Source organism: Schistocerca gregaria, chromosome 2 (assembly GCF_023897955.1).
Source record: "Schistocerca gregaria isolate iqSchGreg1 chromosome 2, iqSchGreg1.2, whole genome shotgun sequence".
Lineage (NCBI taxonomy): Eukaryota > Metazoa > Arthropoda > Insecta > Orthoptera > Acrididae > Schistocerca > Schistocerca gregaria.
This window is the reverse complement of record NC_064921.1, coordinates 545,265,368-545,289,286: the sequence shown is the minus strand read 5'-3', so window position 1 is coordinate 545,289,286 and position 23,919 is coordinate 545,265,368. Positions and strand designations below refer to the sequence as shown.

At 41.5% G+C, this 23,919-nt stretch overlaps 1 protein-coding gene across 1 annotated transcript in view; it reads left to right on the top strand.

Moving 5' to 3' along the window:
- Positions 1-21,971, top strand: part of LOC126335872 (polyamine-modulated factor 1-binding protein 1-like) — a 46,848-nt gene extending 24,877 nt beyond the window's left edge. Inside the window, exons 2-4 of the mRNA XM_049999345.1 lie at positions 7,687-8,621; positions 9,394-9,532; positions 21,601-21,971. Coding sequence (XP_049855302.1) covers positions 7,687-8,621; positions 9,394-9,532; positions 21,601-21,971 — 1,445 coding nt within the window. The remainder of the gene's footprint in view (positions 1-7,686; positions 8,622-9,393; positions 9,533-21,600) is intronic.
- The last annotated feature ends 1,948 nt before the right edge of the window (positions 21,972-23,919 follow it).

The following is a 23,919-nucleotide window of genomic DNA, read 5'->3' as shown; positions in this document are numbered from 1 at the left end:
GTCCCACAGGAACTTACACCACCACCACTCACCGAAGATAATGTAACAGATACTTCCATCAAAGTTTCGAAAATGGTTAGTGGTTTACAAAACTGTAATAGCTTCTTTAGAAATTTGAACGAGAGTATTTTCCGATCTCGTAGTTAGAAACCATTTAACAGCAGTCACCTTGCAGATACATTGGTGCAAGAAAATTCTATCATTATAAACAATGTCAATGAATATCTATTCTTGGGAGAAGGCAGACGTTCTTTGTAGTCATCTTCTCCAACAGCAATGCGTAATCATAACAGACATGACAGTCGTTCGCTATTAGATTGTACAAAATGTCAGCATCCACACTTTCCGCTACATCTATCAGAATTATGTGGCGCTTAACTGACAATGACCTGTGGCTGATTGGTTTATTACAGGGTGATCTCAGTGCTGACGTCGAGTTTCATGTCAGATCGACTAGTCCTGACATTAAACTCTATTTTAAAGCATTCTGAGAACTCCCGAACAGCGAAAAACCCTTTGTTTTGCTTCATGATTCGTTGCTGCATACTCCTGTTGCTTCATACTCCTGTAGTTAGTTGACGATATGGTGTGAAGGCAGAAGAACCAACAGCATCACGAAGTACAACCCAAGTGGCAATCTCAGTGTACAGCTGCCCCAGCAGCAGAGACATGGGCGCCCAGAGCTAAAGTTTTACAGCCTGGAGAAGGGCAGATTGGTTCTCATCCACAGAAGATCAACTTGGCCCCCATCCTCAGTCAATCACCATAGTGACCGGCAGGACTGTGGATCCCGATCAGAAGTCCACTCTGTTGCCAGATAGCTGTGGACTTGTTCCAGTGGAGTGCAAATTGGGTGCAGACTGAAGACTCTGCAACTCAGTAGAGCTGCATCTTCCATCGGTACCCGTGATGCAGATGGAAGGGCCTCACTCTGAGAATGAACTTCAAGAGGGAGGAGGTTTTATAGCAGACGATAACATGATTCGATCGAATGATCGAATGTGCTCTCTTTTTCTTATCCTGTCAGTGTTTTCAGCTGTTCCTGTGTTCATAATAATGTTTCCAGATCGTTCCTTTATGCTAAATTTGCATCCATAATGGTGTTCTTATGACATCTCTAAGTGAAGTTACTATATTTAGCCTCGTTGCAATAGAGCTTTCCTTCTGCTCCGCAATTTTTTCAAAGTGGTGAAACGACTGTTCTTGGCTTCCCCCTAACATAGTCTGATGAAACGAGCTACCAGCTTGTTTGTTCTCTCGACATTCTAACAACGCTACCACAATAAATGACAAAATTTAATACTGATTGTGGTGTTACTCACGCTGCTAAATACTGCATTTTCGGGCAACAACAAAGTTATTATGTGGCAGGTGTCATTAGAGCATAGTTAATAAAGTCATTTCATGTAATAATGAATAAACTAGGCACTCATCTTTTCGTGTTCCCACGCCGGTCTCGTTGTAAAATCATGGCTAATCTTCGAAAATCTAGGTGGTGATGATTCCAAGCTCGGCTGCAAAGAGGCCTAGTTTTTATTCTGCTATATTCAAAAGTTTTATAGATGTGTTTCACAAATCATTCTTGAAGATTTCACTTTTGCAGGACAATGGTGATGTAAAAAAGTAATCAGCACTCCGAATTTAAGTTACACTTCCATTTTATTACTTTTGCTGCAATATCACGTAACACACAAAACATCACTTCACAATACAAACCATACTTGAAAATATCTTCGTCACTGTTAAAGTTCACATTTTATAAACTGGCTACAATATGCGTCTTTCCAATATGACGTCCAACACCTGACTTTTTTAAGGTCCGACTCTCTAAATCTCTAACTAATAATCGCTTACTCGCCCAAAAGTCATGAGTTACAAGTACGTCAAAGATCATAGTGACAAAAGAAAGAATACACATAAGAATAATATCATTGCAACATAAACATATCGATGTATCAAAGTACCTCTACATTAATGAAATCAAATCTGAATGTTGTCTCAGAAATATGTTAAGTAGTTAACAGAAACACAGTAGAATGTTACTGGTATCGAGAGGTTGAGTTGAGGTGCCGTAATGGTTCCATAATTCAAGTACCATTACAACCTCCCATGTTGCTATTTGGTTACAACACTGTTGCGTAGCTGGCAGATGCGCCCCACTTATTGATATCTCAATCGGTGTCCAAGAAAATTTTATTCCTGCACTTACTTAGTATTATACTATGCAACAGCATATTGTAACTGTTAATTGTTCCAAAGTTTAAATGTGATTTTCGATATCCCTTTTAATATTCCCCATTTTATTGATTTTTCTTGTTCTATTGTAAGTGAACCTTATGTTAGTCAATATGCAATCTTAACTGAATCTTGAATGAGTCCGTATTTGGAGAACCCTTTAAATGGCTTTATAAGTGATTGTGTTTGAACTAACACTGTAACCAGTTACTTGCTGTTGTCTTTGAGACAATTTTAATGTCAGATTCTCTCACTTGGATAGATAACTTTGTTCATGGAAGCTGTCCATCATATGAGGGTCCAGGTGGGACAGAAACCTGTCGAACTCAGGTTCACTACTGGCTCAATTGGCATCTTGCAATATGTATGCAGCCTACTGCGAACTTCAAAGATAGTTTGATGTGTCGTAGATGTGTATTTCTTATTTTATTCAGTGCGTGTGACAGAGGCGCATGTGGACACGTGAGCTATGACCCGTGTTACGAGTCAGCACTTGTTGACAAGCAGGGTTCAAAGAATAATAATTGTCTTAAAAAATGTGCCATCACAATATTGCTGCTTCAGGCCGCTCGCAATGTCGGCTGTGGTCTTGTCTGTGTGTTGCGAGCCAAACACCTATCTGTTTGCTGGCTATGTCTGTTAGTCGTCACAGTCCTGATAGCATCCCCCCCCCCCCCTCCAGCATCTCTTGCTGTGAGTCAGCTGGCAGAGACCTCTGCATCCTTTGCAACCTTCGGCAGCCACTATCAGTCACAGCCGAATCCTTGTCTCGTGTGTGTGTGTGTGTGTATGTGTGTGTGTGTGTAATTGAGTGTTTAAATAATAAAGTAAAACTCCCCGTATCGACATTTCCCATTCTGCACAATTATTTAAAAATGGATTCAAATGAAATTTAAGAAACTAAAGGTGACAAGGATTGAATCACAACCTTCCACGGTATTTTGATAGCCCAACTGCCCTACTCGTCTGATTTTAAAAAATAAGCATCATGGCACCCGAACTGATAATCTTCCAATAATTGTTTAAAAAATCTACCATAACGATATTTACACTTCTTCAGACCGCCCATAATGTTGGCTACAAGGCTGCAGTCTTGTCTGCGTGTTATGAGTCAAACAGCTATGAGTTTGCTGGCTACAGCTGTCAGCCATCCCAGTCCTGACAGCCCCAGTCATTGCACCTCTTACTGTAAGTCAGTTGGTGGAACAAATATGCACATTGCTGTCCTCCCTGTAGTGGTGGCTGCGACACCCCCCCCCCCCCCCCTCCCGCCCCATCCATAGTAGCAAAGGTAAGGTGGATCGGCAGTTGGTCTGCTATGTCGCTGAATTAGACATCGCCGGATTTCTTTCTGAGGGGATATTTAACTGAAAAAATATGGTGTACCAGCAAATGTTAACAGGCCATGCCGACATGGTCGACCGCATCAGAAACGCCTCTGACATTCCCGCAGATATGCTTCTGTCCTGCGTACGATCAGTTGAAAAGCGGATCACCAAGTGTACTGAAGTTGGCGATACTTCGTTTGAACTCCTACTCTAATTGGAAAACTATAGTGGCGTTCGCCTCGAGCCATAGCCGTAGTCGCAGTTGCACTGTCGCTTCTGATATACCATACTACATGCCACTTTTTTCTAATTGAAGCTCTATGACTAACAATAGGAACTGCATATTCAGGTCCTGTTCAAAATAAATGTACAATACTGTGTATTTATATGATACACGCAGCCATCGTGCGCCTTAGTTGTTAGCCCAGCCTTTACTGTTTTGAGTAAATGCTTAACTGCTATAAAAAAAAGAGAGTATCAAATGCAATATATTAAATTCTCTACCTCTGAATGTAGACACATATGTAGATTATTCCTGTTATATGCGAATTTAATAATAAGTTACACATTTGATTTTGTCTCTTAAAATAAACTGGAGAAAATTACAATAAACGCTGACAAAACATGCATCATTTTGCTGCACAAACTCAGTGGCAACTGATGGAGTGAGTTGTATCTGCAACCACTAAAGTGCAGCACCCTTCAGAGTTGACTGTATTACAAAATTACGAGATACAGAGATGTGTCATATTCCCTGCCACATCAAAATTCCCCCACTTTCCTCTACTAACATTCTAACATTACCAGCAAGTTGGTGGAGGGAATCTGTAAATTAGCCTCTGCTTCTTTTGCTTGATATTCATAAAGTAGTTAATTTACTATTATCAGATTTGGTTTAGTTACAGCCTGTTTTATACAACGGGGCACATAACTTACTAGTCACCGATAAATAAATATTGTACTAAAAAAAGTAAATAGTAGTTTCCCTTTTTTAATAAAGCATATTTAAAATTTCATGTTGGAGATTAGTCTCTCGGAAGAGTACCACAACACTTTGAGTCTAATTCCGAGGCAAAATTTAAATTTTTATAGAATTACTACCCGTAGATCATATCTCGAAGAATAGTGATATCGGTATTTCAGAGTCACTGACAGTATATTTCTTGCTTATTAAGTTTGTTTGTTAATTTCTACTGAATCATTCGTTAGGTCAAATGAATAAAACGGACGACGTACTTTATTCTCGGAGTTTCGAAGAACATTCTCAGGTTCACATGAATAAAGCTGAGAATGTTCTCTGCTTGAGTAAAACGATTGGGGAAGTTGCTCACCGCGAAGAAAAAATTCGGATTTCGTATGAATGAAACTAGAGAAGTTACTCACAAGCGTTTTTTGAAGTGCTCTTTAGCATACTTCGAGCTCAGTAAGTTCTGTTCAGGTTAAGTTTTACCGTTTTTTCCTGTTGTGAAAATGGGAGAATTTATGTTGCTCGGAAGACAAAAAAAAGGTATATGTAGCCCAAAGAAATACTGACAGAGCAACTACAAGTTCATACAGCTTTAACAATGAAAACATTATTTGGCTGGCAATCACTTCCTTCCTGAAAATCATGAAAGAAGTGGGAACACCCATTCAAACGAAGTGACAATGAAAACATTTTTGCACTAGTTAGCTGACAAAGGTTTTCAGACTGGTATAGGACACGACTTCGTTATACATCAGACAACTGTGTAACTGTCATTTTTCTGATGTTCAACCAAAAAACGTAGGAGAACTAGAAACAGTAAATGGCAATCAAGGTATCAGTTTCCTCGTGCGGTGGGGGGGAGGGGGGGGGACCGCTATTGCACACACAAATCAGACATGAACCTTTTTGCACATGTAGACGGGTATGTTAACTGAACAGGCTTTCCTTGAATCAAGGTGCACTCGACATGTAACTATAGGGAAAGGTTTAGTAACGTCGATGCTTCATACTCTGTGTCCGTAACTGATGCTAGGTTATTGAGAAACTCTGATGTATGGCAGGTTGTCATAGATACTGAGAGAGAATCAGCGCAGTGCTTAACTTTTAGCAGGTAATGGGAGTTGCACCGTAGTTAACGACACTACTCACGATTCCACAAACATCTGACGAGAGGGCCTACAACAGACTTCAGGGTAGTATAATGAAGCTGTTTTGGAAAGTTCAATGGAGGAGATCATTATTTCATTAAATAATTACAATGACAGCGACACTTCAAGCATCTATCTTAACGACGAGAGTGAGTTTTTATATTATCACCATGGAAAAGCAACACAGCTGGACTCAGCAGCATGTTTGTAGTGTTTAGTTTACAATAAAGTAAGTAGCTAAATAAGAAAAATTTATTGTTGTAAGTTGTGAAATTTTAATAATAAGATCTTATCAGTAACTAGTTTCAGATGAAGTTCATCTCTGGAATTCAACTTGTATCATATAAAATAAATATTGTTACAGTACTGAAGCATTGTTTTTGTATAGCTCTTGTTCTTTACCCAATACCCATTGCTTCATTTAAGACAAGTTTTCTTGCAGCATTAACTATGTCTTCTGTAATTTTAGAAATAACTGCTTAGCTACAAACATAACGATCTGTTTCTCGTAACGAAATCGCAAGGGTGACCACTTAGTAGACACGGGAGCGGGCCATCACTCATCTTACTCAAACAAAATTGTCTAGTGTTAGAAATCTCTGACAGAGTTCCGGTTGGAGTTGATGAAAATGTAATGTAATCCTAAGATTCTGTTCGCATAATGTGTTCACCTAACTCGAAATAACAAACAAGTTTTCAGTACATCGAAAATTCGGTAACGTCGCCAGAAAATGCTTTTTCGTAAACTGCCCGTACTTCGCCTAAGTAATTTGTTGCCGGACATAAAAGTAAAATTACAAGGTAGTGCAGTTCTTCCAGGATACACTGATGCCATTTCGTATTTGTATACTGTCTAGGCTGCCTGTTTGAGCGATCTGATGAAATGTAAGATTGCGCGTGTATTCTGTGCCGGACGCAGCACACAACAGACACCGAGAAATATTTCAAGCAGGGGACGTAGTGAGAAGGAACTCCCCTATAGTACCGTTTCGCCTCGTCAGATGAGATAACAATCCCTAAAAACGGTTCATCCTCGCGAAGCATGCGTTCAAACCACTCGCAGTGCTCCATCCTTCGATTCGGGTATTCCTCGTTCATGTCGCGTAGCGCTTTCCACTTTGCAGCGTTCAGAATCCGTTGTACGCTTGATCGGCTTACCCCTCGTCTGCTTCACAGATTTTTGAAGTGACCTACTAAAATGTTACAATATAGTAGTGTTGGAAGCTGGACTTTGATGTTTTTGCTCGGCCAAAGCTTTTCTTATGCACTGCCTGAACAGTGCCATCGGCTTCAAATTTATCCCGAATACAACAAATTGTTGTACGTGTTCGTGGCTGAGTTCCGTACACAGTATGCCATTACCGTTGTACCTCTGTCATGTTTTCCTACTTCCATTACCATTCAATAGGCCTTGCGACTATCTTACTTCGTTCATTGCTATGTCATCTGCTGGAGAAAGCGCGCCAAGATCTGCTGAGAAAACAATGGACAGCGCTACCGCGCAAAAATGCAACTATATGTCATTTTGTTCGACAGATACCAACTATCAACCAGTGTATATATTTTTCTGGACCCCTCGGTATTTATTATTACCATGTAGGTGACTTTAGCTCCACGATTATTACTCAGAAATGACTAAATGGTATAGAACCGAGGTCAAATAAACGAAATAAAAATACTTCAACTTCTCTGTGCCCACGTATACGTTCGCTGTCGTACACCAAAGACATTATTAGACCAGTATGTGAGTATACTAACTATGATAGTTAACAGTTATTACTGTTTGACAGAAGCAGTATAGTGGTTGTTTCTAAACTTGTAAATGATAAAGAAACACGTCTGTAATTGCAAACAATGAAATTCGAGAAGAAAACATCGTGTGAATGTTTATATTCTGATACTCAAGAAATATCTTGCGAACTAAAACATGGAGACTCGAGTAGAAATACATTCAACGTATCCGTTGAACGAGATCAACGTTCCAGTGCAACAACAACTTCAATTACAGTGAAAGTGAATGATATGCTGAATTCTTTCGCTTTTTATTCAGGAAAAATTCATAGCTCTGATTATGAGAAAATAAAGGCAGAACATGGCCTGCTGATCGACTTTGAAGATTTCATTGGTTACTTGATTACTCTTTTGAAAAAGTGCAACAAAAATAGCGAGGATGAAGAAATGGCATATACTCTGCAGTTGGACTACAACGCTAGTGGCGAAACTACGGAGTACTCCCTACAAGTGGTGGAGACAAATCATCTAAGAAAGTTTTGTCATTTGTCAATTTCACTAGCCGCTTGTGGCGATAAAGAAATCAAAGAAACCCTCTGCAAAAGTTTCAAGCAGTTACAAGGAGTGAACGATAGTTTAGGCGAAGAAGTACGAAAAAAGACAGACGAATTACAAACGCTGAAGAGGGAACTTCAGGAAAAGATTGTTACTTTGGAAACAGTCAATAAAGCACTCGAGGAAGACGTTAAAAAAATGAAATTAGAGTATGATGATGCCATTTCTAGAGAGAAAGCAAGGATGGATAAAATTTTTAGTGAGTGTAACGAGAAACATAAAGCTGAAATAGTGCATATGGAGGGACAACATACTCGAGTGAAGCAAGATCTGGAATATCGTTTGAAAGCAGCTGAAACGAGGCTGTGTGAAAGTAACGAGAAATGTAGGGTACTGAAACTCGATAATGAGGAACTCAGTGGGGTCGTTGAGAAATTGCAGGAGATCGAAAGAAGTACAGGAAGAGAAATAACAAAGCTGCAATCGCAGCTCGAAGCGAAAGATTCACTGATGAGGGAGAGGCAAGCTACCAGAAGAGTTCTCGTCATGAAGTACAAGGCGCTGCTGCGAGACTTCAGTCTGACTGCGGAGAAAGTGAAGTCTTTACAGGGGCAGCTGGACAGTGCGGTTAAGCGAGAGGCCAAGCTCCGGAATCAGGTTGATGAAGGTAATTTCATTTATTTAATCAACTACAAATATACATACAGGAATACAACCTTATTTCCTCGACCAACCACTGGTTAGCCGTGACAAACAAAATTTGGTAGCGGAGTTAACATGAGTTCCTGGCTTTGCTAACTGGAGACTCGTCACAGCTTTGTCAATAATTACTTAAATTCAGTGCTACAATAGAAGTTGCAGACCTTAATATATTATTGGCAAGACAAGTTTACAGTGACACTGTGAAAAGGCAGCAACCAGTTACGTTAGTTAATATGAATTTATTCGTTTGAACCATTACCGGTTTAGCACCTTTCCTACTCTAGTGTACAGTATTTACGTAACATTCTACGCATATGGTTCACGTTTGTGGTAAGTGGTAGGCTGACGTACAACTGTGAAACAGTTTTACGTGCAATGTGTTATAACCAGTAGCCGGCCTAATTATGAAATAACGATAAAAAACTGCATTGAAACTTATTTGATGGGTGCTTCTATTTCACAAAGGTGGCACATTCCATATCAGCGAGCATTTATCATAAACACTATATAGTAATGTAATTTTCGTATATTCAGTTTATAGGGCGCAAAACAAAAAATGAACATCCATTTACGGGGAGTGAGATTTCAAACAGTTGGTCCTTGTAGCGACATTTGTAGTAAAATATAATTTAGATGAAATAATTGAGGAGCGAATGTTATACATGAAATTTCCACATATAATAATGTTAAAGGGAATACACTGGTGAAATATTATGGATGTTAATAGGCCTATGCACCACATTTACGTAACCACTTTATACTACTCAAAGATGAGCAGGAAATACTCGGAACCAGTAATGATTTTAAAAAAAAATTCATCTTAACAAATGTGACTGGTTGCTTTTTCAATAAAACAGTACAGTCGAGTAATTCCATCCATTGCCCATTGACAAATTTTTGGTATATACATTCATACCCCAATTGGAGATGAAACCTAATTCCAAATCACAGCTGTCTTAAAACAAAGGACATCATTCGAATAAATATGCGCTGAAGTAATTGTTATCTTGGATTAACTGTGTTAAGGGCAGTTCCACGAATAACGGAATGACAGTCTATGAAACTTTTTGTCTCTTTAAGGGTAAAAAGACAAAGAATCATTATAATGGACAAACATTTTTGCTGTATTTTCTACATAAGCAAAGAAATATAATTTTCTTCGTGTAACAGTTTATGATTCATTCATATAACGAGACTTGTGTAAAAATAACTTTCTGTTAATAGAATGACATACTTCAGACGCACATTGTTTTCATTTAAAATACAACAAAGGTTCAGCTCACCAATTTCCTATAAAAATTCACAAAAATCCTGTTGATGAACAAGTGAAAAACAACGTGATATAGAAGAAAATGCATTAAACAAATACTAATAGAATTTAAAAATTCTCCGGTAACGAAACGATACCCCACAGTAACGGAATGAAAATTACGTTTCGTTCTGCGCTGTTATTGCATGGGGAAAATAGTGCTTCGTCCTCTGATCTACAGTAGTTGCAGCCAGTTTCTCTTTCTGTCTTCTCCCCCCCCCCCCCCCCCCCCCCCGGCATTTACCCGACTTTCGACTTTGAGAGAAACGTAAACATCTTTTCTGTTTGCGCCATTCTTTCTTCGAAATGAAATTTCATAACCATTCTCAATATAAATCACCTGCCACAATTTTGACCTTCTTTTCCAGCAAGGCAGTATGATTGATCAGTTCTGGTGAATTTGCTTTCCCTGAACTGTGAGTAATACTGGTACGCAATAATAAAAGGAGAAATAGGCGTAAGAACATGGATGTTCCACTGGAATTATTCCCATCCACATTTGAACTAATTCCTTCTTACTCTCGGCAGTTTGCAAGGCAGAGATACAAAAAATGTTAATGCTGCGAATCTTTCACTTGTAATTTTTGCGGAGTCCTCAGCACTGGATAGTATGTTTCCCAGCTTTGCAGATATGCGGATTGCACGCTTCACAATTCCACCACTCCCATCCACGCTACCTTTGCCGTGCGATGTGGCAGAAGAGTGCCACGCTCTATTTATTACAAAGCGTTCTCTGGAAAAATGTGCAACATCACTACAGTAAACTTGCAACAACACAATACATAAAAATGCCTTTGGCAGTATCATTTAAGCATAATTCATAGACATCTTCAAAGATAGTCAACGTTCTGTCGCAATAAATAAAGTAAGTAATTCCCCCTCCCCCGGCCCATCCCCCCCCCCCCCCCCTCTAAGCTATACTGAGTTTATTTATAATCTGATATTTGCAATGTTTTCCACCGAGAGTGTTTTATTAGCTTTGCTTAGGGAAGAAGAAAGCCAGTTATTCAAAATAAATAACTACATTCTACATGTAATGTATTCTTCTATTTACTTATTTCATTGTAAATTGTTAGTAATGATGATTATTAGCTGATCTTTCAGCTGTTGGTCTTCAAACAAGCCGTACAGAAGTTTTTTTTTTTCCTCTCTGAAAATTATGTCCTTGATTTACCTCCTTTTCTTAAACATTTCCTCCAATTTTTACTAATTGCATAGCTAACACAAATGCGTAAAACTGCATTATAGCTAATATATAACAGTACGCCTATTTGATGTGGAACATCTGTCGAAGAATATCAGTCATTCAGTCACAAAACTGTCATTCCAATTTAAAATTAATGTCATACCATGACTTCATTTATGTTACTCTATTACTGCGTTTATGCCATTTCATTAGCGCACGTGCGTCATTCTGTCACCAATATAAAATATTCTTAGGTGGATATTTATTTTCCTGCCATGAGACTTCTATATATCCTATAAATCGTATGCATGTGGATTTTCAGCCCTCCATAGAATTACATTGGCACAGAAAAACCACTTCTAGGCTTTTTTAGTGTTGGAATGACAGGAGAGGTCAATATAAAACGAATCATCCCGGTGACCTTACTATTTAAACAAATTCAATAAAAGCTGTTGAAATGAACTAGCTTAAAATATATGAGCAACTTTTCAACTTTTCAGAGATATTTTGTTAATATGTGCCTTTACAGTGCTTTGTTGCATTGCTTTAAGAAATTTGTGTTCAGGGGCAACTAGAAGCTGACATTTTAGTTAAGTCATAAACCCATTTCTTCTGTTCCAGCACTTCTTAACGTAAAAACAGAATTTCAGCTAGTAGAACTGGTAATCAGATTTGTAATAAGACAATTTTTTATTTTTATTATATTGTCCATATTCTCATGGAACAATCCTGAACAGTCAGTTACAACGCAGTCATTAGTACTAAAGTCTTCTTCGTTACTGTTTTATAACGATTTTTATAATGGATTTTAAGTGTGACACAGCTGACCTTTTTCATCGCTGTGTACTGGAAGACATTCACCAACCACGACAATGCCAGCAGCTTTCACACGAATCTCAAAATTTCACCTACTTGCGGTAGTTCGCCCAGGTGGACAAAAGGAAATTGTAGAACAGTCCTATTCTACTTATCTAGTCAATCATACTGTGGTAAGCCATACATTGTGTTATCATCACTTTATTACACTGTCGCTGTATTGTCGCTGCCTGTTTGCGATGATACCGATACCTGTGCATTAATTTCAGTGTCTGTGGTATCAGGACGCATTCGAACTGTTCAACAGTACTTTCATGTAAGTTCAATGCTTTAGTACTTCATTAGCCTTCCTTCCTGAAGCTCACTCCTCAAAATCACAGTTCATTTTGAATATTATTGCAAGCACCGCTTAACATGTTGACGTACCCACTTTTAAACCTCACACGCAAGCTACATCTCACCCGTTACACTAAAAAATTGCGCTTGTCTCATTACTTTATTATATACGTACAAGAAATTCAAGACACAGTCCAATTCCTCAAAATTTTGCATACGTACTAGCTCACAGACCGCTTGTAGTCATGACTGCAGTCTCGCGGTTGGTAACCAACCATTTGGGGGAGGGAACCAAACAGCGTGATCGTCGGTCCCATCGGATTGAGGAAGGAAGTCCACCGTGCCCTTTCAAAGGAACTACCCCGGCGTTTGCCTGAAGTGATTTAGGGAACTCACGGAAAGCCTAAATCAGGATGGGCGGACGCGGGTTTGAACCGTCGTCCTCCCGAATGCGAGACCGGTGTGCTAAAAACTAGGCCACCTCGCTCGATCAGTCTCGCGGCTCTCCGCATATGTCTGACATAATGCCCGACAACAATTAAATATAACAAAACCTCTGATTCTAGTCATTAAAAAAAAATTCCACACACGATAATGTTTCAAAATGCCTGGCAATTAGTTGTTTCAATGAATATGCGTTTTTCTGTGTATTATTTTACGCTTAGAAAATTTCACATTCCCAAAGTCAAAATGAGTGCAGTACTTTCGTTTGGACGTGATTTGGTCGTTTCTGGACACTGCGAACATATATCTGTGGTTGTTTGCACGATACTACATAAATAACATGGCTCTGACACAAGGTAGCACATATTGTATTCTGGGCCCTTTCTGGACAACTTGGATACAGCTAACGATGACTATTATATTAAAACAATATGTGCTATTTCTATTACAATACGTTATTTTACCATCTACTAACTAAATTAACTATTTAGTATAGGATCTCGGTCTTTTCTTCCTATATCCTGTGGTATATAATTTTTATAGTACTTCCAATGTGTCGGTTTTTTAATTAATAAAAAACTTGATGTTAATGTTAACAGTCACAAAAGAAGGAAAAGTGGCACACTTGATTCAACGTCCTGAATTTATAACTTCACTGTCTTTATTACTTAATTCGTCCAAAATAGATAATTACAGTAGCTGTTTCACAACTGTGTTATATCCTCAGACTAGGGCGATTTTGTTCGCAAATCCTTAAGACCCTTTTGAAGATTACTTGATTTCTACCGTCAAGTGCATTTGTATGTTATAATACCGATTCTCTTCTTTTACATGTTCACTTTTTGCTGTGTTTGGAGGCGCAACCCTTTTGAACTTCTCCACGAGACCAGAAAGCGCCTAAAATTTACTGTGTGTAACGTCTCATTTCTTCTTATTTCCTTTAGCCGCCCGTAGAACTGGTCACAGTAGTGGGTCGCCAGGTGAACACAGAAGTGCTAACTGCTGTTAATTTCTATTCCGCACCAAAAGAAGCTCCAAACAAGTTTATGTCGTGAGGTTACGTACATCGCTTTTTATTTACGAGATATACCTCCAAACATCGTATTAAGTGGACTACAGGGTGCATCATCCCGGTTCCCAGAACTCCTGAAGACTGTGAATATTGTATCACAGACACAGTCGCTTTGACTGTTAAGAGATGTCACTAAATCTCCCCTCCCCCCCCCCCCCGCTACCACTCCCCCCCCCCCCCCAGAGATGTAAACAACAATCAACCATACATGAGCAGCGCCCATTGGACGGAGAGGATCTGACAGCCGATCAGTTCCAGTCATTCCACCAGGAAGGAGGTACATGGCTCGTGTTGTCTGTAGTTCAACCATGCCTAGACGCTCAATGCCGCAGTTCGATCGCGGCCGCATTTTTACTTTGTGCCAGGAAGGGTTCTCAACAAGGAAAGTATCCAGGCGTCTCGGAGTGAACCAAAGCGATCTTGTTCGGGCATGGAGGAGATACAGAGAGACAGCAACTGTCGATGACATGCCTCGCTCAGGGCGCCCAAGGGCTACTACTGCAGTGGATGGCCGCTACCTACGGATTATGGTTCGGAGGAACACTGACAGCAACGCCACCATGTTGAATAATCATTTTCGTGCAGCCACAGGACGTCGTGTTACGACTCAAGCTGTGTGCAATAGGCTGCTTGAGGCGCAACTTCATTCCCGACGTCCATGATGAAGTCCATCTTTGCAACCACGACACCAAGCAGCGCGGTACAGATGGGCCCTACAGCATGCCTAATGGGCCGCTCAGGACTGGCATCACGTTCTCTTCACCGATGAGTGCAGCAAAGTGGATGTTCATTGCTGTTTTGAGGTGGCGTTATGTGGTGCCGCTGGAGGTTATGGAAGACGCCGTAACGGCTGTACGGTACGTGAATGCCATCCTCCGACCGATAGTGCAACCATATGGGCAGCATATTGGCGAGAAATTCGTCATCATGGACGACAATTCGCGCCTCCACATCTTGTGAATTACTTCCTTCAGGATAACGACATCGCACGACTAGAGTGGCGTGCATGTTCTCCAGACATGACCGCTATCGCACATGCCTGGGATAGATTGAAAAGGGCTGTTTATGGACGACGTGACCCACAAACCATTCTGAGGGATCTACGCCGAATCGCCGTTGAGGAATGGGACAATCTGGACCAACAGTGCCTTGAAGAACTTGTGGATAGTATGCCACGATGAATACAGGCATGCATCAATGCAAGAGGATGTGTTACTGCGTATTAGAGGTACCGGTGTGTACAGCAATCTGGACCACCACCGCTGAAGGTCTCGCTGTATGATGGTACAACATGCAAAGTGTGGTTTTCACGAGCATTAAAAAGGGCGGAAGTGATATTTATGTTGATCGTATTCCAATTTTCTGTACAGGTGCCGCAACTCTCGGAACTGAGGTGATGCAAAACTTTTTCGATGTGTGTTTAAAAAGATATAGTTACCTGTGTGAAGGAGATGCTGAATACGGTGGCCATGGGCATCCAGGTATCACTGACTTCGTATGATGACGTTACCAGCCGTCATGTTGTAATTTCTCTAGTAATGTTCCGTTTATTGTTCGAGGATTGTCAACATACATTTTGCTTTTTAGTGTGCCCCATAAATAGGAGTCACGCAATTCGGTGGTTCACATAATCATCTTCAGGTAGAGAATTGTTAATTACATTCTTGCTGTTAGTGTAGAGCCCTGACGTCTTTTCGTAGCAGCAGGCCAAATGCATGTCACGTTATGTTCGTCTTTTGAAGAGTCGAGTCAAAAGAAAGTCATAACCTGTCTTACACTTGGTCTTCTGCTGTGAAAACACTTCAAGGCTCTATTCTAACACCAGGAATGTAACTGCACAATTTCCACCTGAAGCTCCATTGAAACGCATAGTGGGAAAACAAGCAAGTGAATGAGGCAGTAATCTATTTTATTTTTATACACATAGTGGTAGAAGTAGTAGTACAGAGCGTCCCACATAAAACCGGTACTGGCTAATCATCTCTACATCTACGTCTACATCTTGTTGTTGTGGTCTTCAGTCCTGAGACTGGTTTGATGCAGCTCTCCATACTACTCTATCCTATGCAAGCTTCTTCATCTCGCAGAACCCACTGCAACCCACATCCTTCTGAATCTGCTTGCTGTAGTCATCTCTTGGTCTCCCTCTACGATTTTTACCCTCTACGCTGCCCTCCAATACTAAATTGGTGATCCCTTGATGCCTCAGAACATGTCCTACCAACCGATCCCTTCTTCTGGTCAAGTTGTGCCACAAACTGCTCTTCTCCCCAATCCTATTCAATACTTCCTCATTAGTTATGCGATCTACCCATCCAATCTTCAGCATTATTCTGTAGCACCACATTTCGAAAGCTTCTATTCTCTTCTTGTCCAAACTATTTATCGTCCATACATGGCTACACTCCATACAAATACTTTCAGAAATGACTTCCTGACACTTAAATCTATACTCGATGTTAACAAATTTCTCTTCTTCAGAAACGCTTTCCTTGCCATTGCCAGTCTACATTTTATATCCTCCCTACTTCGACCATCATTAGTTATTTTGCTCCCCAAATAGCAAACCTCCTTTACCGGGCGTAACGTTGCAAAGCGATATGAAATGGAACAAGCGTGTGAGAACAGTGGCAGGGAAGTCGAATGGTCGACTTCGGTTTACTACGTCTACATAGGTATTCCAAAAGCTGCCGTACAGTGCGCCGCGGAGGATACTCTGTACCACTTCTGGTCATTTCCTTTCTGTTCTAATCGCAAATACAGTGAGGGAAAAACGACTGCCTACATGCCTTCGTATGAGCCCTAATTTCTCATACCTTATCTTTGTGGTCTTTACACGCAATGTATGTTGACGGCAGCAGAATAGTTCGTTAGCCGGCCGCGGTGGTCTCGCGGTTCTAGGCGCGCAGTCCGGAACCGTGAGACTGCTACGGTCGCAGGTTCGAATCCTGCCTCGGGCATGGCTGTGTGTGATGTCCTTAGGTTAGTTAGGTTTAAGTAGTTCTAAGTTCTAGGGGACTGATGACCACAGCAGTTGAGTCCCATAGTGCTCAGAGCCATTTGAACCAATAGTTCGTTAGTCATCTTCAAATACCGGTTCTCTACATTTTCTGAATAGTGTTTCTCAAAAAGAACGTCGCCTTCACTCCAGGGATTCCCATTTGAGTTCCCAATCATCTACGTAACATTTACGTGTTGTTCGAACCTACAGATAACAAATTAAGCAGCCCACCTCTGAATTGCTTCAATCTCCTCCTTCAATTCGACATTGTACGGATCCAAACTCTCGAGCAGTACTTAAGAATAGGTCGCACCAGCCATACTTTCCTAAACTTCTCCCAGTAAACCGAAGTCGACCATTCGACTTCCCTGCCACAGTTCTCACACGCTTGTTCCACTTCATATCGTTTTGCAATGTTACGCCCAGATATTTAAACAACCTGACTGTGTCAAGGACACTACTAACACTGTATCCGAACGTTACAGGTTTGTTCTTCTTACCCATCGGCATTAACATACATTTATCTACTATTCATCATACCAACTGGTCTAAGTCGTCTTGTACCTTTCTGCAGTCACTCAGCTTCTACACATTACCGTACACCACAGCATCATCAGCAAACAGCCGCAGGTTGCTGCCCACCCTGTATATAGAGAAGAACAAGGGTCCTCTCACACTTGCCTGGTGCTCTCCTGACGATACCCTTGTCTCTGATGAATATTCGCCCTCGATGACAACATTCTGAGTTCTATTACTCAAGAAGTCCTCGAGCCACCCACATATATGCGAACTTACTTCGTATGTTCGTACTTTCGTTAACAGCATGGGACACCGTGTCAGCTTTCCGGAAATCTAGAAATATGGAACCTGCCTGTTGCCCTTCATCCACAGTTCGCAGTATATCATGTGAGAAAAGGGCTAGCTGAGTTTCGCACTAGCGATGCTTTCTAAAATCATACTGATTCGTTGACATTATTTTTCAGTCTCAGGATTGTTTATATATTCATACTGAAAATATGTTCTAGGACTCTGCAGCAAGTCGAAGTTAGGGATATTGGTCTTTAATTTTGCGGGTCCGTTGTTTTACTTTTCCTCCTGCGCTTTTTTCCAGTCGCATGGGACTTTGAGCTGGGCGAGAGATTCATGATAAATCCAAGCCCTGTAATGGGTCAATTCGTTTGTAAAATCGAATTGGGATTCCATCCAGAACTGATGATTTATTTGCTTTCAAATCTTTCAGTTGTTTCTCTACGTCAGGGATAGTTATTACTACGTCGTCGACACGGAAGCCTGTTCGATGGGCAGATGACGGTATGTTTGTACAATTCTCCTGTGTGAACGATTTATGGACGAAATATCCACGCCGTTTGTAGCCGTATGTGTGCCTTCGCGCGGTGGCTCGGTCGGCACGCTGGTTACTCATTCCGGAGGACGACGGTTGATACCCCCGTTCGGACATCCAGATTTCGGTTTTCCCAGATTTCCCTTAATGCCAGGAATGGTTCTTTTAAAAGGGCACGGCTGATTTCCCTCCCCGTCTTTCTTTAATCTGAGCTTTTGCTCCGTGTCTTGTGACGTCGTTGTGATCGGGACATTAAACACTTATTTTCCTTTTTATTACACTCAATGAATGCCACCATGTTACAATATAATGCATTAAAATGATAGACGCTACCAACTGTGCGGAGGCAATAGATTACTGATAGCAACAATGCCAGTTAAAATACACGGGGATTCTTATCGGCCTACAGACGACCAAATCCACTGCACTCTGCGATTACAACGCCGCCTTGTTCCTATCGCTGGTAGCTAAATGTTTACAGTAAGTTCATAATGTTATGTTCGACGAGACGCCGCTTGGTTTTACAGAAACTCGAAAATCTGGCTGTTTTGGGGGTAATAAGGTCAAAAGAGCCGAAAGAAAGCTGTGGACAAAGAAGTGGCTAATGCAATGAAAGAAATTCACCGACTCTCTATTACTTCAGAAGACGATGGCTTTCGTAATTATCTAAGAAGGGATGAAACAAGCTTTTCGAAGCTGCTGAACATCATCAGACTAGCCTTAACCAAAAAGAAGACAGTCATGAGACAGGCTGTAAGCTGCAAGGACTGGCTGTTAGCTACATTATGGTTTATAGCTACTGGCAGAATCTGCGATGACCTCAAATTAAGTGCAATTGTATGTCCACAATTATTAATGAAAATGACACTTGAAAGTGCAGCTTGATTTATAGTTTCCTGAGGAAATATATCGTGGTAAACAAAATAAATAAAATAAAAGATGTTCATGTAAATGTTATAAGTTTAGATATGCAGAATAAAATGTCCCCTGTAATATTAACAAATTTATTTCAAATTAGAAAAAGAAAGACTACAAATGATGATGGCACATATCATGTAAAAAATGTAGCAGACACACAAGAAATGAAGCATACAGCAACTGTTAGAAATGCAAACAGTCCAAGCCTTCTTCACAACAGAACACTTCTCATCATGGAAAAGGTACATTTCATGAATAAAACTCCATTGACTGTCTGTAGTTCGATTTTTAAGTTTTATTTCCGATACATACCGAAAACTAAATCTAAGGTCTAAACCGTCTGTGTTTCGGTTTTTAGATATAATTTCCGTTAAGCATCAGAAATAAAACAAAGAAACCGAAATACAAACGGTCGAAGGACTTTTGTTTGTGAAATATATACCTTTTACTCCATGTGCCACATGAAACCATTGTGGAATCGTTAAAAATAAAACAATTGCGTCATTTCCTACATCTCTATTTCACACAAACACCCGCAGTCATTAAATTTTTCCAGAAACTTTAACTGAATTCCCTTTTGTCCACCTCGCACCCTGCCATGTACTGGGTGATCAAAAAGTCAGTATAAATTTGAAAACTTAATAAACCACGGAATAATGTAGATAGAGAGGTAGAAATTGACACACATGCTTGGAATGACATCGGGTTTTATTAGAACAAAAAAAAACGAAGTTCACAAAATGTCCGACAGTTTGCGCAGGACAGCAAAACGTCAGTAACTGTGCATGACAATCGTGTACAAAAGGAGCTGTAATGACAGAGAGAATCAGATGCGCCAGCAGTCGCAACATGTTGACGTTACCTGAAAAGGCACTTTCAGTGAAGCTGTGTTATCAGAATGGGGAATGTGCTAGTTCAGCGTTACTATCCTATCGCCATAGGAAGGGGATTCGAACGGGTGAAGGTCCGTTGACAAATGCAGCTGTGGCGAGAATGATTTCGAAGTTCGAAGCCACGGATTGTTTAGACGATAGACCTCGTAGTGGCCGACCGAGCACAAGGCGTAATGCACCTGAGACAGTTCAGGAAGAAATGGAGACTGTAGCCGGTTCGTCGTCTATGCACGGGGAAGTCAGCGGTCGTGCAGTCACACGTCGCACCGGCATTCCATACACTACTGTTTGGGTGGCACTGAGGCGTACCCTCCGATGCTATCCGTACAAAATCCATCGGCATCTGGAACTGTTACCTGGCGATTTAGTGAAGTGGAGGGCATTTGACGTGTGGGCGTTTCAAAAGATGTCAGAAGATGAAGATTGGTTGAGCAACGTGTCGTGGACCGACGAAGCTCATTTCACGCTCGAGGGTCTGTCAACACCCACAATTGCAGAATTTGGGGTACCGGAAATCCTAGAACTGTCGTGGAAACTCCATTGCACGACGAGAAAGTCACGGTATGGGCTGGATTGACCACATCTACATCGGGCCTTTCTTCGAGGAAATGGGTGATTCTGGTTTTGTAACTGCTACCGTGACGGATGAGAGGTACGCCGATATGTTATAGAATCGCATCATCCCTAGCCTGGCTGACAAACACGTGCTGGAACGAACGATGTTTATGCAGGATGGCGCTCCACCCCATATTGCTAGACGCGTGAAAGATCTCTTGCGCGCGTCGTTTGGTGATGATCGTGTGCTCAGCCGCCACTTTCGTCATGCTTGGCCTCCCAGGTCCCCAGACCTCAGTCCGTGCGATTATTGGCTTTGGGGTTACCTGAAGTCGCAAGTGTATCGTGATCGACCGACGTCTCTAGGGATGCTTAAAGACAAAATCCGACGCCAATGCCTCACCATAACTCCGGACTTGCTTTACAGTGCTGTTCACAACATTATTCCTTAACTACAGCTATCGTTAAGGAATGATGGTGGACATATTGAGCATTTCCTGTAAAGAACATCATCTTTGTTTTGCTTACTTTGTTAAGCTAATTGTTGCTATTCTGATCAGATGAAGTGCCATCTGAGGGCAATTTTTTGAACTTTTGTATTTTTTGGTTCTAATGAAACCCCATGTCATTCCAAGCATATGTGTCAATTTGTACCTCTCTGTCTATATTATTCCGTGATTTATTCAGTTTTCAAATTTATACCGACTTTTCGATCATTCGGTTCATTAGAACAGCAATTTAATCCAGAGCCCAGTGACAAAAAAAACGAGCGGTTGGGACAACAGCTCTCAACGGCGCCAAGTTATCGGATGAATTGGTGGTTGGTTCGGCTGTCAGGTGGTCGTAAGCAATCGACGCTCCGACGAGAAAAGTCGGTCGGTCGTTTGGGCAAAACTGCTACTAACGTCCAATTTGTCGGTCGGTCGGTTTTTGCTTCCGTAGGGCATTTAGTGACCTAAAACGGCGTTTGGAAATCTTTGTTGACTGAAATACCGTTGTGAATTTAAGAGTTAAAACTGCGCCGTGGGTGGTGTTAGTAACAGACGTTGACGGCTTCCGCAGGCGAGCGTAGGCTGCAGGAGGAGTGCGAGCGCGCGTCCGCAGCCGAGGTGCGCTGCCAGCAGCTCGAGGCGCAGCTGGCCGAGAAGAGCGCAGACTGCGACCGGCTGCAGCTGGAGCTGGCCAGCAAGGAGAGCGCCCTCCGCTCCAGCGAGGCCGCCGCCTCCGTCCTGAGCCGCCAGCTGCGGCAGCTGCAGCTGCACCAGCGTTACCCGCACGTCGCCACCAGCCGGACACCTCTCGGCCTGGCGTCGGCGAGGCCGCTATCCTCCGGAAGCTGCGGCGATCCCCTTAGGGCTGACACCTTCCGACGCCAACCGCAGCCGGCAACTGTCAGCGACCCCACTTCATCTTACTTCTCCAAGAGGCTCTGAGCCTCTTTATGTGCACTTCGAATCTTGTAATTGAAGGTTCCCACAACTGTGCCAGGATCGAACTTACCGTACTTTTCAGGAGACGTCAGTGGTTTTTCAGACTTAGTACCACTAACTGTGAACTAAGAAAATAATCCATATTGTCTGCTACCGTCTGCGTAATTACTTTTTAAGAGAAAAACCTACGATTTTATCAAGCTGTACTGTACCATCTGGACTTGGTTGCAGAAGTTGTCTCAATTCCGCTCTCTCTGTTATGTTGTCTCAATGTAGATAATGTGTTGTTTAATATATTATTCTTTTCTTATTGTTTTCGAATAATTCAGTTAGATGAGTCTTCAGTTTCTATCGGCGTATCAGTTGCTCAAACAGTCCACGTAGTATTGCCGGTTCGTGGTGTCCAGACATGTCCTGCTCGCTGAAACATTGTGCCCCGCTGGACACTATGAATTGGCAGTACAATTGTGGACTCTTCGATCAGTTTAGTTACACAAGGGAGTTCAAAATGGTTCAAATGGCTCTGAGCACTATGGGACTTAACTTCTGAGGTCATCAGTCCCCTAGAACTCAGAACCACTTAAACCTAACTAACCTAAGGACATCACACACATCCACGCCCGAGGCAGGATTTGAACCTGCGACCGTAGCGGTCGCGCTGTTCCAGACTGTAGCGCCTAGAACCGCTGGGCCACTCCTGCCGGCTACACAAGGGAGTGCTGCAAAGTAATGCCTCCGATTTAAAAAAAAAAAAAAAAAAAAGAAATTTCTCGACATCGGTTGACAATTTACGTCATGAACCTTACTCAGTTGACTTTCCTGCTGAGCTGACGTAAGTTGCAACCTTCTGCCGCTACAGGACTCCGAATTGCAGCGTGTAACATTTCAGTGTGTAACAGAATGTTGGTGAGTGAGAAGCGTGCTGTTTTTCACCAGCAGGGAACTTCGTTCACATACGGAGCATCCTCTCCTACATCATGACAATGTCAGACCACACATAAGTTCTGCAGCAATCTGACGCCTTGGGACCACCTTTATCGTTCATCCTCCATACAGTCCCGACTTCATGAGTATAAATAGCTAGTTATGGTTCGCAAGAACGATATTTTCTGAATCTGTGCTGACTATGTGTCAATAAATCGTTTTCCTCGAGGTACTTCATAATGTTCGAATACAGTATATGTTCCAACATCCTACTGCAAATCGACGTTAGTGATATGGGCCTGTAGTATTAATTTATGAAAATCCACTGTTTTCTGACATGAAAGTAGTACTGTCAGATCATCACTGATATCAGTTATGTAGGAATTCAACGCAAATAACTGCAATGTTCAACCCTCAACTGCTGATAGTGTGACTGTATTTAAGTATGTAAGATGGAGTTTATAGACAATCATTTTTAATCAATCAGTGTGTGAGAGTGGGATGGGAAGGTTATTGATAATACTGGTATGATGCACCGTCCACAATACTCTGCACACCAGCTTGCAGGGGTTTTGTTTGTATATTACCAGCGATGAAGCTATCTCCAAGAAGCTGGTAATTAAAGGGAGGGTACCAAATCTAACTAGTACACATAAATAGGACTTCAAATCCTATACACTGTCGCTGGAAACTTTAACTACAAGAATAATACCTAGCAATAAACATTTGGAGTGCACATATTTTCGGCTCAGATTCATCTGCAGGAATTTTAAGGCAAGTAACGAGCAAGCTCCAACTCGACTCGATAGAAGACACAATTACACTGGTGTCACTCTAAGACTGCCAACTACCACCGTAAAGTGTGGAAACATTTGGAGGTGAGAGTGCTGAGAGTGGTGTTGATGAAGACATATGTGCTGGCCGAACTGAAACTTAGGTTGGCAGTTGTTTAAATGGTGACGTCAGAGAGGAATTGTTTGTCTTAGGACAGGTGGTATGAGATTCCGCACATAGAGCAACTGGCCTA